General features: G+C 53.9%; 1 protein-coding gene across 2 annotated transcripts in view; it reads left to right on the top strand.

Annotated features, from left to right (window-relative positions):
- Window positions 1-19,307, top strand: part of Tfeb (transcription factor EB) — a 52,492-nt gene extending 33,185 nt beyond the window's left edge. Inside the window, exons 2-9 of one of the 2 annotated variants that reach the window (XM_085679250.2) lie at window positions 11,929-12,169; window positions 12,250-12,504; window positions 12,913-12,993; window positions 14,747-14,867; window positions 14,961-15,017; window positions 15,840-15,915; window positions 16,362-16,509; window positions 18,226-19,307. In XM_085679250.2, the coding sequence (XP_085535376.1) occupies window positions 11,951-12,169; window positions 12,250-12,504; window positions 12,913-12,993; window positions 14,747-14,867; window positions 14,961-15,017; window positions 15,840-15,915; window positions 16,362-16,509; window positions 18,226-18,705 (1,437 nt within the window). In that variant the 5' untranslated portion in view covers window positions 11,929-11,950 and the 3' untranslated portion in view covers window positions 18,706-19,307. Of the gene's footprint in view, window positions 1-11,758; window positions 12,170-12,249; window positions 12,505-12,912; window positions 12,994-14,746; window positions 14,868-14,960; window positions 15,018-15,839; window positions 15,916-16,361; window positions 16,510-18,225 lie in introns of those variants that run through there. The other variant, XM_048445416.3, reaches the window with a different exon arrangement.
- The last annotated feature ends 1,271 nt before the right edge of the window (window positions 19,308-20,578 follow it).

Below are 20,578 nucleotides of genomic sequence, written 5' to 3'. Positions count from 1 at the left end.
CTGTGTCTTCTTGACTGGAAGGCTTGGAGGGACTTGAGTCTGGTGGTGTCTATGAGAGCCAGAGGGTTGGTGCCCAGGCCTTTATAGGGGCTCTCTGTGGAGTTTACTAAGGGGAACATTGTGGGTAGGTGGACATGACTGGGGATACAAGAGCTAACGGTGGGGAAGTTCTCCTGCTGAAGGTGGTAGTGGCGTCCTCTGGGGAGGCAGAGCTGTAGACTTGCCGTGCAGCGTGCGATCAGATAGGCCACTTTCCCCTGAGCTTCAGTTTCCTCTTTTGCTAGAGTTGCTGTTTCTCATGAGGTGTCTGTGGGGTGTACACAAGGCCCGATGTGGGCCATGACTGAGGCCTGACAATGTGGGGGGGGGACTCAGAAGTGTTTGCAGAGCCAGAGGAGAGATCTCTGAACATGTGGGGGACTCAGAAGTGTTTGCAGAGCCAGAGGAGAGATCTCTGAACGTGTGGGGGACTCAGAAGTGTTTGCAGAGCCAGAGGAGAAATCTCTGAACGTGTGGGGGGGCTCAGAAGCGTTTGCAGAGCCAGAGGAGAGATCTCTGAACGTGTGGGGGACTCAGAAGTGTTTGCAGAGCCAGAGGAGAGATCTCTGAATGTGTGGGGGACTCAGAAGCGTTTGCAGAGCCAGAGGAGAGGTCTCTGAACGTGTGGGGGACTCAGAAGTGTTTGCAGAGCCAGAGAAGAGATCTCTGAACATGTGGGGGCTCAGAAGCGTTTGCAGAGCCAGAGGAGAGATCTCTGAATGTGTGGGGGGCTCAGAAGTGTTTGCAGAGCCAGAGGAGAGATCTCTGAACGTGTGGAGCTCCTGTCAGGCACAGTACGAGCTCTGCGCCTCCCTGGGAAGTCTGCTAAATGGAAAGGGGAGAGGTCCTGACAAAGGTGAAAGCTGCTCTCGCTGCGAGCTTTCTTCTAGAAAAGCTCGGGAGCCTGAGGTGCAGGGCTGGTCCAGTCCCTTGGTCCCACTCCAGCCGAGGGGACAGGTGGCATGCCAGCTAAGGGACAGGAGAGAGGGGAGGGAGAACCGGCAGATGCAGGTGAGCAGGCAGAGACAGGGTCTGTGTGGAGGCTGAATCAGAACCAAGGACTTTTCTCACATCCCCTCCCCACACTTGCCTCGGCTACACAGCCTTTCCCTGCCTTCCCATCTTCCCACTTTCAATGACTCTCCCTATAAAGGAGTCCAGCTGGTCCCTGAAGGTCAGATCAGGCGTCTCTATGGTCTGGGATTGCCTTTGAAGCTGTTCCCTGTGTGCCCAGTTGCTCAGGTTGCCCCGGACTCACAGGCTGGGCAGGCAGGAGGTGCCAGCTCCCACTCTTTCCTGTGGGATGGGACCTGGGACCCGGGTTGATGAACTTGTGAGAACTGAAGGCCACCACAAGGCCTATCAGAAGCCATGCTATGCTCATAGCCCCCTCCATTTCCTTCCCTTCCTACCCCTTGTCCTTCTGCTCTGGCCAGGGCTGGAAGCAGTGCTCTGTAAAATCCCAGCTACTCCCGAGGCTGAGCAAGAGGGATCATGCCCCAAAAGAAGGCTGAGGCTATAGCTCGGTGAGAATGCGGGAGACCTGGGGTTCAATTCCCTGTACCTCAGAAATAAATCAGAAACAGGACTGGAGAGATGGCTCAGAGGATAAAGTCCTTTCCTACAGTCAAACCCCAAGAACCAGTCTGCATTCCCTGAACTCCTGAAAACACTAGATCGGTGCAGCGTCCTACCTGTAATTCTAGCACCAGGACTAGGCAGGGGCAGGATCCCTGGACCAAGCTGGCTAGTCAGACCAGCCCATAGCCGGGAGCTCTGAGTTCAACTGAGAGACCTTACCTCAGTGACTAAGAGAAGAGAGGGACCGAGGAAGACCTGTGATGTTAGCCTCCGTCCTGAATACACATGCCACACTCATACACATGCGCACTACAATCATACACACACACACACACACACATGCACACCTCACACTCATACACACACACCACACACACATCCACACCACACACTCATACACACACACACTACACACACATCCACACCACACACTCATACACACACACCACACACACATATCCACACCACACACTCACGCACACACATACCACACACACCACACACACATCCACACACTCATACACACACACCACACACATATCCACACCACACACTCATACACACACACTCATACACACATACCACACACACATCCACACCACACTCAAGCACACGCATACCACACACACCACACACACATCCACACACTCATACACACACATCTACATAGTCATACACACATACCACACACACATTCACACCACATACTCATCCACACACACATCCACACACTCATATACATGCACCACACACATATCCACACCACTCACTCATACACACACACCACACACACATCCATACCACACACACACCACATACTCAAACACACACACACCACAACACATCCACACACTCATACACACACACCACACACACATCCACACCACACACACATCCACACTACACACTCACACACATGCACACCACACATACATCCATACCACACACTCACGCACACACATACCACATGCACACCACACACCCGCCCACATACATGTTAGAAGAGAAGAGCAAAGGCAGGCCCCTGACCACCCCAGCCTCTAGCCCAGCAGTGGACCCCACAGGCTGAGCTCCCTGTGGTCACTCACTGTTCTTGGGATGGGTCAGCCTTTCCTATACTCTTGTTTGCTCAGGGCCCCATTTTTGGAGTCTCTGCATGTCTATTTCTGGACCTGCAGCCGTCACCTGTAAGGGTCAGGCAGGTCTGTGCTAAGTGTTCCCACTCAGCTAAGTAATGGCAGGCCATATTCTACACGACAGCCCCGAGTGTCTTGGAGACCAGTGACTGTCAGCTTAGATGCCATAGGTTAGTCTGGAGAGGCCTTCAGGGTGGGGCCTTGTGGGGTCCCTCAGGTACCTGGGGATGCTCTCCGTCTACCTCAGAGTGGGGAGTGCAGGCAGGAGAGGCCCGATATAGAAGTTTATGAGCTACATGGTTCAAATTTGTGCATTTAAAAAATGACATTTATTTGTTCGTTAGGGGGTTCGAGAGTGCCACAGTGCGCATGCGTGAGGTCAGAGGAGAGCATGCATGAGTTGGTCCTCTCCTTCCTGTGTCCTGGGAACTGAACTTGCGCTATCACCTTGGCAAGCACCGTTACTCACTAGCCCCAAATCTGTATGTTTTTCTAGGGTCGATTCGGCATCTATAAAAGAAGAAAGACCCAAAGGCGGCTCTCAACTGCCTGTATCTCCTGTTGCAGAGGATCTGATGCCTCTTTATGGTCTGACTCCATAGGCACCTGCATGTACTGGTGCACGTATGGACAAGCAGGCATACACACACATGACTAGAAATAAGAATATGTAAGAGGGTATAAAAATGTTGGGACTAGAGAGATGGCTCAGAGGTTATGAGCACTTGTTACTTTTGCAGTAGACCTAAGTCCAGTTCCCAGCATCTACATGGTGGCTTACAACCATCCGTGACTCCAGTTCCAGGACTTCTGACCTCTGCAGGCATCAGGCATGCATGTCGTGCATATACATACGTGCAAATTGATTGTTAAATAAATCTTTTAAAAATATAATTTAAAAACGTAAAAGTGCACACCACTGATCTCATCGTGTTTTGGTACGAGACACATTCCAACCAAACAGTGCACAGATACTAGGGTCTTCCAGCCAAACAGCGTACAGATCCCAGGTAACGTCAGTGTGTTGTTCTCCAGGGTGGGAAGTTGAGAGTCTTGTCGCTTACCCTTCCTGACCTTTTGGAGCTGCTGGCCGGATGCTGGGATTGTAATGTGCATTGCTGGTGTCGCCAGTATTCCAGCCCCGGCCTGCCTGAGAGCCTAGGGAGCTGGGAACTGCTCTCCTGCTTACCTAAGGCCCCTTGCTGTGAGCTTCATAATGAGCACAAACTTTGGGAAGGATGCATCTTCCAGAGGCTGCTCTCTGCTTGCCTGGAGCCCTTGGTTGCGTGGGGCAAATGGATAGGTAACTGGAAGGCTCTTCTTCCTCAAAGGAATAGAGACAAGGGGCTTAGACCGTGGAGATGCCAATGGCTCAGATAGTCAGTTACGGTGGCAAGCGTCTCTAACCCCAGTGCTGGGAAAGTGGGAAATGGAGATAGGAGGGTTCTGGAGTTCATTGGTCAGCCAGTCTAGCCTAGTGGATAGTTCTGGATCAGGGAGAGACCAAAGGAGAATGACTTAGGAGGACATTTAATGTCCACCTCTTACCTACACATGCGTGTGCACATACGTGCAGGCACATCTATGTTCTCACACAGACAAGAAGAAAGCTTATTCAAGGACATGAGCTCAGATATGATGATGGTGACTTCTGGGGTAGAGGTTTTCCACAACCAGGGTGTACGCTGTAGAAAATCCGGCTCCAACTAACAAAACCAACCTGATTAGTGGGGAGACTGAGGCAGACATTGAGTCAGGCCAAGGCTGACACTTGAACCTTCTGCATTCCGATCCCAAGCCCACAGTTCTTTTCCTATCACAGAAATGGCCTTGTTTGGGGGTATGGGAGTTGTGTGGCCATCCGTGCTAGTTTGCCCTCCCCTTGCTCTTTTGGGACAGGGTCTCAGTAGCCTAGATTGGCCTTGAACTTCTGATCTTCCTGACCATGCCTGCTGAGCAAGTTCTCTGACCACTGAGCTACATTCCTGGCCCCTGCATTGTTTCTTCTTGCCACCTGGCCTTTCGGCAGCAAAGAGAAGGCTGCACAGAGAAGAGAGAACAAACACCCTCCCAACCTGGAACCCTTTCCCCTGACTCCTTCCTTTCCGTCTGGTGTCCATTCCCCTGCCCAGGCACCCAGTCAAGAGGCCTCTGTCTAAGGACACGGTTTCCTCAGGATTGAGCCTGCAGCTCCCACACAGTGGGTGGCTATAGCAGAGTCGAGGGAAGAACACCCTCCCACCACAGAGGCAGGCCTGTAGAAAATGACTTAAGCAGGCACCCCAGCTCTGGGCTCACACTTTGCGGTTTCAGCTGCCAGACACGTGTTTTTCTGGGAATGCAGGAAACTGGCCCTGCCCTTTGAAGAAGGGTAACTGTGTCTCTTATGGTTGCCAATTCCAGACTGTTGCTGGACACCTTCCTGGCTCTGGGCTATATGAATGAGATCAGCTGCCGAACCCTTTGATGGGTATGGTTCTTCTTCAATGGGACTCCTAAAATCAAAGGTGCCCACCTCATCCCAAAACAGGATGGGGGTGGTTCCCAGTCCAGGAAAAGATGGGCTGCCAGGACTCAACCCTGATAGCAGCTCTGAGGCCTTTATGCCCCCGCCTGTCTGTCTGTCTCTGTGATGCAGGGACAGACACGCACTGTTGAGAATGAACTACAAAATTAAACCAGATTGGAGCTCCAGTGTGGGGGTGCTCGCTTATAATCCCAGAAGTTAGGAAGTGGAAGCAGGAGGATCAGGAGTTTGAGGTTACCTTTAGCTAACCTTTACCTAAGGCCAGCCTGGGCTATAAGAGACCCTGTCTCAAAGAGCAAAGCAAAACCAAACAAAACAAAAAACTATGTGGCTAGAGGATAGCTCGGCAGTTAAGGTGTTTGCTGCTCTTTCCAGAAAACCCAAGCTTGATTCCCAGCACCCACTTCAGGCATCACAGCCAACCGTAAATCCAGATCCACCACCCTCTTTCGGTTTCCTTTGACATATAAACACAGGCACGCGTGCATGCGCGCATGTACACACAGTCTTTAAAACGCACACATCCACTGCACTTGTCCAGAGAAACCAGTCATAATTTTGTGTATTTCATCCCAAGACATTTTCCTGCCCATGTGTCACACACAGTGTTGCAAACACAGCACACCATCAGGTGGTGACAGCAGACTGTATATGAAATTGTGTGTTTGCCCCTTTACATAACCTCATGCTGTCGGAGTCCATACGTGGGTGCTGGGAGCGAATCCAGGTTCCCCAGGAGAGTAACCAGTGCTCTGAGCTGCGACCTCATCCCTCCAGCTACTTTATTGTTTTTGACAGGCTCTTGCTATCTAGCCGAGGCTGGCCTCAACCTTCTACTAGATCTCCTGTTTTGATTCTGGAGTGCTAGAAGTACAGGAATCAGTCACCATCCCCATCTGGAGACTGTTGTATTTTCTACATAGTGTATACTGACTGTATGTTTGCATACAAGTGGCTTCCACATTTAGAATTACTTCCTTGACCTAATGGACATCTGTAATAGTAATAAAAAAACACCTTTATAGTGTGTGTGTACGTGTGCGCGCGCACGCACGCGTGCGAGCACATGCCACAGTGGAGGCTCAGAGGACAACTTGTGGAAGTGGGTTTTTCCTTGTGGATTCTGGGGATCCAATTCAGGTCCCCAGGGTTGGTGGCAGGTGCCTTTGTCCTTTGAATCGTCTTGCTGGCCCCAGTTGCTCTTGAGTGACATCATGGACTTGCCGAGGTCCGGAATGTTGGTGAAAGCAAACTGCTATTCCTCCTCAGCTGTGCAAGGTGGGCCTCCCTCCCTCAGTGAACTCCAGAAAATGGAAACAATTAGGAGCAAGCAGCTGGACCAGTGCTCATAAACAAGTCAGCCTGTGTCACCAACACCTGCAGTGTCGCAGACCATTCCTGGTCCCCTCCCGCAGAGTGGCCCTTTCTCCCTCCCAGGCATCTCCTGAGGCTAACTGCAGCCTGACTTCTCACACAGTAGATGCTTTGTGCTTGGTTTTGAACTTTATATTTGTAGATGGAACTTGGTGCATTTTTGGCTTTTTGTTGTTGTTGTTATTGTTGTTGGTGGTGGTTTTTTGAGGCAGGGTCTCTCTTCGTAGCCCTAACTGTCTTGGAACTGCCTATGTAGACTAGGCTGGGCTTGAACTCACAGAGATCTGCCAGTCTGTCTCTGCCTCTGCCTACTGAGTGCTGGCTGAGTACTGGGATCAAAGGTATGCGCCACCACACCCAGCCTGGCTCCAGGGATTTCTGAGTCTGGCCTCTATTGCGACACGTCAGTGAGGCCCGCGGCAGTGGAGTGTGGGGTCGGTGTTGAATGACCACGCACAGCTTTTTTTCATGGGGGGAGGGAAACCTGGCCTGGAGCTTGCTGTGTAGACCAGGCTGGCCTCAAATTCATAGAGATCTGCCTGCCTCTGCCTCCCGAGTACTAGGATTAAAGTCCCAGCCACCACGCCCGACCCCATGCACAACGTCTTTAGCCCTTTTTCTTCAGTGAGCATCAGGTAGTGTCTAGTTTGGGTTCCAGTCACAGCGCTGCCAGGACATCCTCATCAGTGTCTTTGGGTGACCACATGGATTTCGACTTTGAGATACAACTTTTACTTTGTTATTTATTTATTGAGACAAGGTCTCATGTGTTAGATTCAGATTCTCTATGTAGCCAAAGATGACCTTAAACGTCTGTCCCCCAGCCTGCCTCTCTGTGCTGCAGTCACAGGCAGACACCACCCACCATGCCCAGTTCATGCAGTGCTGGGGACCCAACCCAGGGGTTTGTGTGCTAGGGAAGCCTCTACCAGCTCAGCAACATCTCCAGGCCCAGGGTCCAGTTTTTAAAGGCTCTACCAACAAGGCAGACAAATTCCCAAGAAGCTGGGTATGGGTGACAAACACCTCCCAGCACGTGGGAGACTGGGGCAGGAGGATCAAGATTTTGTAGCTAGCCTGTCCAACACAGTGAGGCCCTTGAAAGTTTCCTCCAAAACAGCGTTGAGAGGCAGTTTATTTGGTAGCACACACGGAGCCCTGAAGTTGGTGTCCGGCAGTGCACAAGGCCAGATGTGGTAGTGTGCACAAGGCCAGATGTGGTAGTGTGCACAAGGCCAGATGTGGTAGTGTGCACAAGGCCAGATGTGGTAGTGTGCACAGCTGGAATCTGATCATTTGGGACGAGGAAGTAGAAATTTCAGAAGTTACAGAGCGAGTTCACGAGCAGCCGGGGACACATCGGTGCCTCTGCCACTCACGGTCCCCACTTGGCTTAACAACCATCAACTGAGTAGGACAGAGCTCAGGCCTGGCGAAATGACCTTGGGGGTGGGGGCGCTCCTTTTCAGAGACGCGTTCAGACTTGATCAGGATCAGGTGGGGCTCCCTCCCATAGGCCTGCAGAAGCCAGCCGGCCTTGCCCGAGTCACACGGGAGGGTACATGCCTCCTGAGTGGGGGGAACCACAGAAACAGGTTCCTCTCCTCCACCCTTCCCCAGAGGTGACCACTTGGAGGAGTTTCAGGTGCCAGGGAGTCCAGAAGAGTATGTTACAAGTAGAGGTGGGAGCGGCTGCCTTCTTCCTCCTGCTGCTTAGTGACTGCGGCTCTGGCCAAGCCATTCCGCCTCTGTTTCCTTCCTGTGGATATCTAAAGGGCAGTCCTCTCCTAGACCAGCTTCCCGCATTGTTATCCTTCTACCCTTCTCCCCATCTCCCGCATAACTGGGCTCAGGCTGTCCATTTTATTCTGTAGTTCTTTCCTCCTCCTCCTCTTCTTTGACTTCATGGTGCATCTTTGCCGTCTTCTTTCCTGGACACAGGACTTTCCCTTGACACCATGCTGACTCCCACCTGTCTCCTTAGGAAAAGCCCTCCCAACTTGTCCACACTCAGATGTATGGTTAGGGAAGTTCACACACTAGTGCGCCGGTGGAAGCGGAGGAGGAGGCAGGGACCCTCTCTCCTAGCTGCTGACCGCTGTAGGGACTTCTCTGGCTCTCACCGCATCTCCCGGGGATCACTCAACTCTGTAGACCAGGCTGGCCTTGAACTCAGAGATCAGCCTGCCTCTGCCTCCTAAATACAGGGATTAAAGGTGTCTGCCACCATGCCTGGCCCATTGGTTTGCTCTCCAGAGATCAAGAAACCGAGTCACAGAGAGTTTTGATAATTTCCCCAGGTTACTCAGCCAGTGAAGGCCGTCTGTGGGCCTGGGGCCTCACCGGGTCATGGCTAAGCCATCTCGGCTTTGGGCTGAGGCAGTCAGCCGAGGACCGGGGCAAATGACAGCTGGAAGTACCCAGTGGGTCCTGGTGTGCAGATGGGGTTGGCAGTGCCACGGGGAGAGGCAGGGACTTTCTGGGGCCACTGACTCCTCCCTTTAGGGGTGGTGGCACCTGCACATAGCAGATCCTGTGGGTCCCACGTTCCTGGGCTTGCGCAGGGACCCTTTTCAGGCTTTGAGGGACAGGAAGGAGAGGCACAAACATCTGGACTGTCCCTGTCTCTTGGCTCATCCTGGCTGGCCCCCACTGAGGCTGATCAGCATATAGGGTCTCTCCTCCCAGTACCCATAAGCTCTTGGCCCTTACCCATTCATTCTCCCAAGCTCAGCAGGGGAGGCTAGAGTTTGGCCATCAGGAATATGGGGTACAGTAGCTCTGTCAGGGAGGTGCTAGGAATGGGAAAGTGTTTTCTGCCTGCTTTCTCCCTCAGAAGTCACTGGTACCCACTCCTCTTTGCTAGACTCTCACTATTCACTCCATCTGCCCAGAGGCTGGGGTGGGGGGTTGAGTTCCACGCCCATTTCACCAACAGGGAGCTGAGGCTAATGCAGCCAGAGCATGGCCTATTTGGTCTAGCAGTCCTTGAGGTAGCCAGGCCAACTCTTTCTCAGGGGAACAAGGGACTCCTTCTCCCTAGCCCTCCCTGAGCCGGCTGGCACGGCCAGGCCCCTTGGCCCCCACTGGCCATCTGAAGTCGAATTGTCCATAGAAGGGAGGTTGCTGGCTGCCTAGTGGATGTGTGGGGCTGCATCTGGTCAGAGCCGGGGTCTGTTTGCAGTGTGGTTAGCAGGCTGTGATGTGAAGACAGGGACATCCCTCTGTAAGAGCTGGAGACGTGCTGGTGGGAGGCAGTGGGGGCTGCAGCTGGGAGCTGCTACGGAATGGGGGAGGGTGAGGAGTCAGAGCCTGGGTTGTTGGGGGCTGCCCTGTCGACGTGGGCTGCTCAGGCCTTCACTGGGCAGCGAATGGAAGATGGGGGGAAGGCTGCTGTGTAATACAGGACAGACAGGATGGTAGGCATCCTCACTCCATTAGGGAGCTGTGGGAGGTAGTGGATGGAGTCCTGGTTGGGAACCTGTGACCTGGGCTCCACTTCTGCCCCAGCTCTGTATACCACCCCCTCCTCCCCAGAATCTGGGGTGTGTGTCCTAGCTCTGTCTCAGCACAAGAAACTTACCTGCCCTGTGCCTTTGTTTCCCTTCTTTATGAAAAGACCATGGATTGTGGTTGAGCAAGGACTTCCCAGCATTGCTGACGGAGGCCTTGGATCCCAGTTTGAAAACCCAGGTTAGATTGTGCCGATTGTACAGACTGCCAGGCACTGCGCAAGCCACCCGGCTTTTAGTGGGCAGAGAGGAAGATGCCCTTTAGAGAGGAGGAAACTGAATGAGGCTTTAGGGGGTTAAGCAGCTTGCCCAAGGTCACACAACAAAGAAGTGAGAACCCGGGCTCTGCATCCACCTGCCCTATGGGAAAGCCTTCTCTACCACAAAGTCGATCTTGCCAAATCCCTCCCCTTCCTGACTGTACTCTCATGGACTCGTGTACCCCAAGCCCTGTGCCTTTCAGTCTTGACTGCCCTTGAGAAGTCACTGGGTTCTGCTCTTTCATTTGTGGCCCAGTGAGAGGAAGAGACTTTGCCCAGTCACCCAGTGGCCTAGGGAGAGTGCAGGCCCAGTCTGGGGACTCATTGGGTCTCACCCTCCCACCTCCCAGCCTTGGTTTGGGGGCCTCAGCCATCCTTCCCCACAGTGGGTCAAGCTCCGAGCTCCGAACAGTGAGGAGCCTGAAGTGGCCCTCCTGCACAAGACTAGACCTGCTTAGGGGCCCTCCTTTCTCTCTGAGACTGTGGGATCCAGGAGCTGGGGGGACTACGTGTCCAGTGGCTGACACTCGGATAATATCCATTCTCTCCATTCTCCTCCTCATTGGTGTCTGCCTCCCATGCCAGAGGCTAGAGGCCGAAGGTAGGCAGTAAACAAACAGATGAAATGTGTCCCCTCAGGGGACTTGCATTCCTAGTAAGGGACAGACAGCAAATACAATAACAAACTTAAGCCAAAAAATGCCCTGTCCTAGATGGTGGCATCTGATACAGAGAGGCAAGGCAGGGGGAGGGGATAATGCCATTTTAACACAGTGGTCCTGAAACGGCACCATAACGTGACATTTGAGTATTGGAAGAGGTTAAGAAGTGAGCCTTGATGGTATTTGTAGAAAGAATGTTCCAGGTGGAGGGGACAGCAAGTGCAAAGGCCCCGAGGTGGAAACACGCCTGGGGTGTTTGAAGGATAGTTTAGGGTTGGAGGTGTGGCTGGAGTGGGTAGAACAAGGGGGGGGAAGTGTGTGGGGGGTGGGAGATCTAAGGGGGGGCCACGAAGGCGGCAGATTTCAGAGGGCCATTGCGGCCATGTCTAAGGACTTAGGCTTTTGCGCTGAGTGAACGGGGAGCCACGGAGAGTTCTGAGCAGACAGCAGACAGGAGCTAGCAGCTTGATGGAGCTTCTGGCAGATGGTGGGGGAGGAGCCATGAGCATCTGGAGACTCCTCAGGCCCTCAGAGAAGGCGTGGCATGGGCTGGACTAGGGAGGGGCAGGAGAGAGGATGGAGCTGAGGCCAGGTATGAAATGCTCAGGATGTAGATGTGACGGAGGGGCATCAGGTGGGCTCCTACAGACACTCTGGTCTAGGAGTCAGGGGACTTGGGCTCATGGCTCAGCTCGCTCAGTGGCCTTGGGCAAATCCCCTCTGTCAGGACTCAGTTTCTCCTTCTGTGCAGTGGGAGCAACCGCACTTGTGCCAGCCCACGTTTAAAGACTATGAGGCGGAGGACTGCTTCACGGACCTGTCTCTTCTCGACTGCAGGGAGCCCGAACCAGCAGCCGCCATGGCGTCACGCATCGGGCTGCGCATGCAGCTCATGCGGGAGCAGGCGCAGCAGGAGGAACAGCGAGAGCGCATGCAGCAGCAGGCCGTCATGCATTATATGCAGCAGCAGCAGCAGCAACAGCAGCAGCAGCCACAGCTGGGAGGCCCACCCACCCCAGCCATCAACACCCCGGTCCACTTCCAGTCACCACCACCTGTGCCTGGGGAGGTGCTGAAGGTAGGGCCTCTGCCCCCATTGATTTCTGTCCTGCTCCATGAGTCCCAATCCCTCTACAGCTGTGCTTTCCCCTTCCCCAGGTGCAGTCCTACCTGGAGAACCCCACCTCCTACCACCTGCAGCAGTCCCAGCACCAGAAGGTGCGGGAATACCTGTCGGAGACCTACGGGAACAAGTTTGCGGCCCACATCAGCCCAGCCCAAGGCTCCCCAAAGCCCCCACCAGCAGCATCCCCTGGGGTGCGGGCTGGACACGTACTGTCCACCTCAGCGGGCAACAGCGCCCCCAACAGTCCCATGGCCATGTTACACATCAGCTCCAACCCTGAGAAGGAGGTGAGTGAGGGCTGCGGCTCTGTGCCTGTCAGCTGTGGCGCTCTGGGAAAGTGTGGTTTTAGTGGAGCTGTGTCTGCAGGGAGCGCCAGGCAGAGGGAGACACAGCCCTGCCTCCAGGGAGCCCTGTTCTGAGGAGAGTTGCCATCTTCTTGTAAGCTCGGGGATAGGGCAGACTCAGAGGAAAGCCCGGCGCTCTCATAGCCCTGGATAGGTGTGTCAAGAACTCCCTGGCAAGGGATAGATCCTGGGGACAAGCCTAAACCAGCCTTAGGCTCAGCTGTAGGCCCTTTCTCTGGTTCATTTTCTCCTCTAGAGGAGCAGGTTGGGTGAGGTGGTGTTGGGGCAGGTGGATGGATAGCTGCCTCTCTGCAGGTAGGCCATCCCCAAATGAACTTTTCTCTCTTCTAGTTTGATGACGTCATTGACAACATTATGCGCCTGGATAATGTGCTGGGCTATATCAACCCTGAGATGCAGATGCCAAACACGGTACTCTTGGGCTGGGCTGGGCTGGGGGGACACACACAGGGGTTCCAGAGCTGGGGTCTGTGGAGGAAAGACTGGCAAAGACTCAGGACTCGGAGTAGAACTGAACCAAGGAAGACAGGCTGGGTATGGGAGGCAGAGGCAGGTGAATCTCCGGAAGTCCGAGGCCAGCCTGGCTCCATAGTAGGACAATTGGAGCCACATAAGTAAGGCCTTGCTTCAGAAGAAAAGACAGGCATGCCCCAGCCTTGGTCAGTGTGTGTGATGGGGTGGTTTCAGGGAGTTCCCTGAGTGGGTCCAGAAGAGGCTAGGAGAACCTTCCAGAGCAGCAGTGTGTTCAAAGGGAGTCAGTCAGTCTTGAGCGGATCATCCCCTCCTCTGCTGTGTCCAGGGCTGAAGGTTTGTGTTACTCGGAAGGACTTGCCTTGTCCCCAACCACAGGACCCTTCCCTCGGTCACTCTTGTCGGCATTGATTCTGAGGGTCTCACTGACCTGGGGTGGGGGGGGGGGGAAGAGGCCTAGGAGCAGATGAGGAGCAGGCTTGGATCAAGAGATCTGGACTTCCTGTCGTGACCTTGGGAAGTTCCTCCTCCCCCATTTTGACTCCCCTGTCTACTCAGCTGCAAAATGGGGTGATGCCTTTTACCCACAGGGCTACGGGGAGATTAGAAGGGGCGAAAAAGAGGGTGGGGCCGGAGAGATGGCTCAGTGGCTGACAGGTGAAACCGCTCTTGCACAGCCCACGCTTGGGAACTCACCCATGTCGGTGACCCGCACCTCCGGCTCCAGGGATCCCGCGCCCTCTATGGGCTCTTTGGCTGCCTGCTCAAACCTGCATTTGGACACAGACATATACATGAAATTTAAATGCAAACCTGAAATAAAAATAAAAAAGGAGACAAAAAAGAGGGTGAGAAGAATTAGTTTCAAGCAGGCAGACCTGGAGCCACCGCCTTTCTTGGGGCTCACCTCCCAGAGGCTGGAACTACCGCCTTTCTTGGGGCTCACCTGCCAGAGGCTGGAGCCACTGCCTTTCTTGGGACTCCACCTCCCAGAGGCTGGAGCCACCGCCTTTTCTGGGGCTCACCTCCCAGAGGCTGGAGCCACCGCCTTTTTTGGGGCTCACCTCCCAGAGGCTGGAGCCACCGCCTTTCTTGGGGCTCACCTCCCAGAGGCTGGAGCCACCGCCTTTCTTGGGGCTCACCCCTTTGCCCTGGGTCCTTGGGCTTGAGTATTGCCATGCCACCGAGAGGAAGTCCTGGTGACATTTCCAGGGCAAGCAGGAGGGAGAGAGAGCTCGGGCTGTCGCTCACAGCCACTGAGGCCAGGAAACAAGGTTTCTCCAGTTCATTATCCCTCTATGGCTCCCATTTACACAGCGAATCTCTGGGCCTGTGGCTGGCCCTTGCCTGGCTCTGTGTAGGAACCAGTGGATCTTTTTCAGCCCTGCCACAATGCCTTCCTTCCTGCTGCTGCTCTGTTGAATTCCATACTCTCAGAAGAACTCAAACTCCCTAATGAATTGAGCCCCTCCCTGCAGGCCCTTAATCCCTGCACCGGTTAGGTTCCTCCTCCACCCTCCGCCCTGGCCAGGGGCTCCTGAGGGCAGGGCTGTTCTGGGCCACACGCTGCTCAGCACACCGAATCCTGGAGAAGGGGCTCAGGGGTAATTTTAGCACTTCAGGGACAGCTGCTCCCGGCACCATGGGTCCTGGTGGGGACTCACCAAGCCCCCCTCCGCTCCTTCCTCCACAGCTACCCCTGTCCAGCAGCCACTTGAACGTGTACAGTGGTGACCCCCAGGTCACAGCCTCCCTGGTAGGTGTCACCAGCAGCTCTTGCCCTGCTGACCTGACCCAGAAGCGCGAGCTAACAGGTACTGCCGTCCTCTCCCCTGGACCCTCGGGGCTCTGGATTTCTTCTCTTTTCTCTCTTCTTCCCACCACCTCTCTCTTTCTCTGGCCTCCAGATGCTGAGAGCCGGGCCCTGGCCAAGGAACGGCAGAAGAAGGACAATCACAACCTAAGTAAGTCCCACCCCTCCCTCATCTTTCTGACCCTGCTGAGAAGCCAGCGTCTGCCTCACTCCCCACCAGCCGCCCTGTACTGTCTCAAACCACCCATCTTTCTGTTGCCTTTCACCAGGCCAATGTTTCTCAACCTGGGGGTCGCTGGGGTTTGACTGATCCATGCACAAGGATATCTTACTTATCAGATATTTATATTATGATTAGTAACCGTAGCAAAATTACAGTTATAAAATAGAGAGGAAAATAATCTTATTTTCATTTTATTTCAATATGAGGAAGCTTAAGAACCACTGCTTTAGGTCTTTTTAGGAAAAATGGGAGGGGCTGCTGGGTGGAGTTTTCTTGAATTTTCCAGTTCACTGGATTTCATTCTTCAGGGCCTCGGGCAATAGGAGTGGAGGAGATTGCCCCAGGCAGCTCTCTTGCTAAAACTGACTCCTGACCCTACCCCCTCATTGTCTAAACTGTACCCTGACCCTCTCAGCCTCCAATCCCAACCTGCAGGTCCCCCTCCCTCCCTCCCTCCCCTCCTTCTATCCCTCTTTCTTTTTTCTTTTTCTTTTCTTTTTTGACACAGAGTTTTTCTATGTAACCTGGCTATTCTGGAATTCACTCTGTAGACCAAACTGGCCTCATACTCACAGAGATCCCCCTGCCTCTGCCTCCCAAGTGCTGGGATTAAAGCACAATACCGAGGCTTGAGTCCCTTTTATTCTAAACTAAGATTTTTCTATGGGGTGCCTACCATCCTAGGTTGGGGGCTTCTCTTAGGTGGGTTCCCACCGTTCTAACCATGCCCTCTGTAATCTTAATCTGTAGTTGAGAGGAGACGCAGGTTCAACATCAATGACCGCATCAAGGAGCTGGGAATGCTGATCCCCAAGGCTAATGACCTGTGAGTAGGTTTCTGGAGGGAGGGGAAGGGTCTGGGCTAGGCAGAGGCTGCAGACATTATCATTCTCAATCGCTAAAGGCAGTGATGGAGGTAGCTTGTTTGAGAAGAGAATGTTCCTGCCTCTGCTGGGTCAAGACAGGTTCTGTTGGGGAAGGAGACTTTGGGGTAAAGGGGGGACTTCCTGGAGAAGGGCTCATGCTGGGAAAGTGGGTGAAAGACCCTGGACTGATGAGAGGAGAGAGAAGCAGGGCAGGAGATGGGCTGGGGAGAATGCTTGGTCCCGAGGATTAGTGAGGGGCTGGATTTCCTTAGACAAATCCCCTTTACTGAAGGCTGGGTATGCGGAGGCGTAGAAGCAGCTGGGACTCTGAGCCAAGCCTAGTGTTAGGGGGACCTGGCCGGGCCTCGGGGTGCTCACCTCTGACTCCGAGTGCTTGTGGCTGCAGGGACGTGCGCTGGAACAAGGGCACCATTCTCAAGGCCTCTGTGGATTACATCCGGAGGATGCAGAAGGATCTGCAGAAATCCCGAGAACTGGAGAACCACTCTCGGCGCCTGGAGATGACCAACAAGCAGCTCTGGCTTCGCATCCAGGTCTGGCCCTGACTTCGGGCTCCTTGGGTGGCTTTCACTGATCTCATCTGGTTCCCGAGTCCTGGGGTGGGGCATAAATGCTGCCCATCAGGAGGCTGCATCAGTCAGGATGTGATACCTCGGTGAAATGAACCCCAGTTCCTTCCGTTCCGTGAGACCCTCAGCCTGCAGGTCCACACTGGAGACCAGGCAGGTCTATTCCTCTTAAAGTCAGGCACTCATGTTTTGCCCCACTTTTCAAAAAAAAAAAAAAATTTGGCCGGGCGGTGGTGGCGCACGCCTTTAATCCCAGCACTAGGAAGTGGAGGCGGGCGGATCTCTGTGAGTTCAAGGCCAGCCTGGTCTACAGTGCTAGTTCCAGGACAGGCTCCAAAGCTACAGAGAAACCCTGTCTCGAAAAAACAAAAACAAAAAAATTTATATTCTGAGAGATGGGATTTCTCTTTGTAGAGCAGGCTGCCCTGAAAATTATAGTCCTCCTGCCTCAGCTTCCCAAGTGCCGGGGTTGGAGGAATAGGTCACCGTCCCTGACTCTGCAGGTCTCTGTAAGGCACCAGTCACCTCAGCTCACATATCCTTGGCAATGGAAAGTAGACCCTGCACCTAACCTGGAGGAAGCAGGAATAACTGCTCTGCCCTGGGTGTCTGGAAGGTGGAGTAGGTCGAGGCAGCGCTGGCTGTCACCTGGGCTGAGTCAGCTCCCACTGGAGCTGGGGCTCCCTGTTCCTAGCTGTATTGAGGGCCCCCAAGGCTGGTCCTCTACAGCAGTGGTTCTCACCCTTCCTAAAGCTGCAACCATTAATACAGTTCCCCATGCTGTGGGGACCCCCAACCTCAGAATTACTTTCATTGCTACTTCATAACTGTAATTTTGCTACTGTTATGAATTGTAGTGTAAATATTTTTGGAGATAGAAATTTGTCAAAGGGGTTATGACCCCTTTGAGAACCACTGCTCTAAACATAGGCTTATTAGACCATAGGGTTTTTATTTATTTATTTATTAAATATTTATTTATTTATTATGTATGCAATATTCTGTCTGTGTGTCTGTCTGCAGGCCAGAAGAGGGCATCAGATCTCAGTTCAGATGATTGTGAGCCACCATGTGGTTGCTGGGGATTGAACTCAGGACCTTTGGAAGAGCAGGCAATACTCTTAACCTCTAAGCCATCTCTCCTTGTTTTATTTTTTTTTAAAGGTTTTTTTTCCCCTCTGTGTAGCTTGGTGCTTGTTCTGGAACTAGCTCTTGTAGACCAGGCTGGCCCCAAACTCACAGAGATCCGCCTGCCTCTGTCTCCCGAGTGCTGGGATTAAAGGTGTGCGCCACCACCGTCTGCCACCGCTGCCCGTGGACCACAGGCTTTAACCTTTGGTTGTTCCCACCTAAGCACACAGACAATTGAAGTGAAAACTGAACTTTGGTGGACTAAACCCATCCTTAAGGCATGCTGTGCCTTTTGATAATTTCTATTCCCACCTCACTCAGACAAGTCTATTTCAATTTAAAATTTTGAGAGAAAGTTGGCCCAGGTGCTCTGTGTTTGCTGACGAGCCGCTGACCAGCTGTGACTTGGAGAGAGAGGCTTTCTTCTCCAGCTGAGACATTCTGTGCTCTTGAGTGTAACAGGAGGGGCCGGCGAGTGTGGCGGGTACAGGGAGGGCTGGCCTGGTGCTGGCATCATGGGTCTCTTATTGCTCCTTCTGCTCCCCACAGGAGCTGGAGATGCAGGCTCGGGTCCACGGCCTCCCCACTACATCGCCATCCGGCGTGAACATGGCTGAGCTGGCCCAACAGGTGGTGAAGCAGGAACTACCCAGTGAAGACGGCCCAGGGGAGGCTCTCATGCTGGGGCCTGAGGTCCCTGACCCTGAGCCGATGCCGGCTCTCCCTCCTCAGGCCCCACTGCCCCCAGCCGCCCAACCACAGTCCCCTTTCCATCACCTGGACTTCAGTCACAGTTTGAGCTTTGGGGGTGGGGGTGATGAGGGGCCCACAGGCTACCATGATCCCCTGGGGACAGAGCATGGCTCCCCATTCCCCAACCTGTCCAAGAAGGATCTGGACTTAATGCTCCTAGATGACTCCCTGCTCCCCCTGGCCTCCGACCCCCTCTTTTCTACCATGTCCCCTGAGGCCTCCAAGGCCAGCAGCCGCCGGAGCAGCTTCAGTATGGAGGAGGGTGATGTTCTGTGACCCTGGCTGCCCCTGTGCCAAGGAGCAGGGGCTGCCTGGGGGCTGGGAGGACAGAGCAGAACCCTCCTATCCCTCAGGCTGCACTTGGTGTGAAGTAGCCGCCTACCCTGCCTCTCCTTCCCTTTGGTCGGCCCCTGTTTTGGACTTAGTGCCTGCCTGGCAGCAGATGGGCTGGAGAAGCCCCGCCGCTCGGCTTAGAGCCCCCTCCTCTGGGGGCAGTACTATGAATTGTAATGTGGAAGAACAAGGGTGAGGTGAAAGAATCATGAGGAATAAGAAGAAACCCTGGTAGGGAAGCCCCTCTCTCGGAGCCTGGGCCCCTCCATGAAGGACATTTTGGAGAAGGTATAAGAAGTACCTCTGAGATAGCAGCTGGCCTGGGGGTGCCTAGACCTGCCTTCCTGGGACTAGATGGCACCCAGCCTGTCCCCCAGCCTGATACTTCCCCCACAGGTGGGGCACCCACCCGCCTTTGGTGCTAACAGCTCTCCCCTGGTGGTATGAGGGTGGGGTGGCCAGAAGAGGAGTCTGGGTTCAGGGTGGAGAGTACCCCCGCCCCCAGACCCCCCACTTCGTGCCTTTAGTAAACACTGTGCTTTGTATTATTTGTCCCGGCTCTGCGGTGCATGCGCCCTCAGCTCACAGCAAGCGGGAACCAGCCCAACGGGCCCCATCCCGGATCCAGAACTCAAGTGCGCCTTGAGTAGCGCTTACTCCAGAGGAGAGAGAAACAATTTCTGCAGCGCGAGGCTGGGGGCATTGTGTCTCACTGAAGCCACGAGGTGGCGCTGCAGCCATGCTGGTCCCTCAGCTCCAGCAGTGGTCCTAACAGCTATGCTCCCAGCAGCTTCTCTAGGTGTGTTGCTGTGGCTGGCCCGTCTTCTAGTGGAACTCCCAGCATTCTTCCCCTGTCTGGGTAGCTACAAACCAGCTGGAGATGACTGCCAGGCTGTCTTTATGGCGATGGGGAAATGGACCCGCTTGAACTTGTTTTGGACTAGATAGGAGCAGAGGACTCTGACTGGGAGTTCAAGGTGTAGGCTCACTTCCTTTCTGCCCCGGCACTGTACGGTAGAGGGGTTCTAGGACCCCTTTGCTCCGGATTCTGGGGTGTTTAGACCTTTTGCCTGGATGGGGAAGTGATCTGATGCCCCAGCAGGGCCTTTGTAGGTTTTGCTTGGTTCCTCGATTTTCAAGGCTCTTCTGCCAGGGACCAAAATCGCTTTCTCTTCAGAGGTCCCCAAAGTCCAAAGAAGCCTAATTTAAAAGAGTTTTTTTTTTTTAAAAAAAAATCCAGTATGAAAATGACTAGGAGGGTAATTTCCTCTTCGAAGAACAAGAGATCAAATCAACATTAGAGCAATTAGCGTGCGGAGAAAGGGCGCCAAACGGTGTGGGTGAGGTGGCACTGGCTCAGGTGGCTGGCTGAGCTCAAAGATTAATCTCAAGGTCAGGTGGAGCCGTGAATGACCTTGTAGAGCTTGAGTCCGCCTGCCTTAACTCCTTCCAGTTCAGGGTCCTTCTCCATTGCTGGGACCTACCCTCCCTCTGAGACCCCTGGCGTGAACCCTGAACTCTGGCTGAGGCCAACTGGAGCCTGGAATGTGGGGTCCGCAGACTCTGGGGCCAGCACTTCTGGTGGTTGGTGGATCTGGAGTGACGTGGGAAGCTGCCTTCTACGTCCTCATATAACCCCTCAAAACTACCCTAAGCTACCCCTGTCACCGAGGCCCAAAGCTTCCTAGTCTCAGGGCTCCTTCCATTTGTTCGTCACTTGCTGCGTGGGTCAGGATGGCATATCCAGCAGGACCAGGGTGTGAGTGGGGTTCTGTCCACACGAGGGCGCACAGGTTCAGACAGCAATCTGGGGAGT

The sequence above is a fragment of the Myodes glareolus genome, chromosome 18, assembly GCF_982192425.1.
Source record: "Myodes glareolus chromosome 18, mMyoGla1.1, whole genome shotgun sequence".
Taxonomy (NCBI): Eukaryota; Metazoa; Chordata; class Mammalia; order Rodentia; family Cricetidae; genus Myodes; species Myodes glareolus.
Note: the sequence above shows the minus strand (reverse complement) of the source record. Positions and strands in the feature narration are given on the sequence as shown.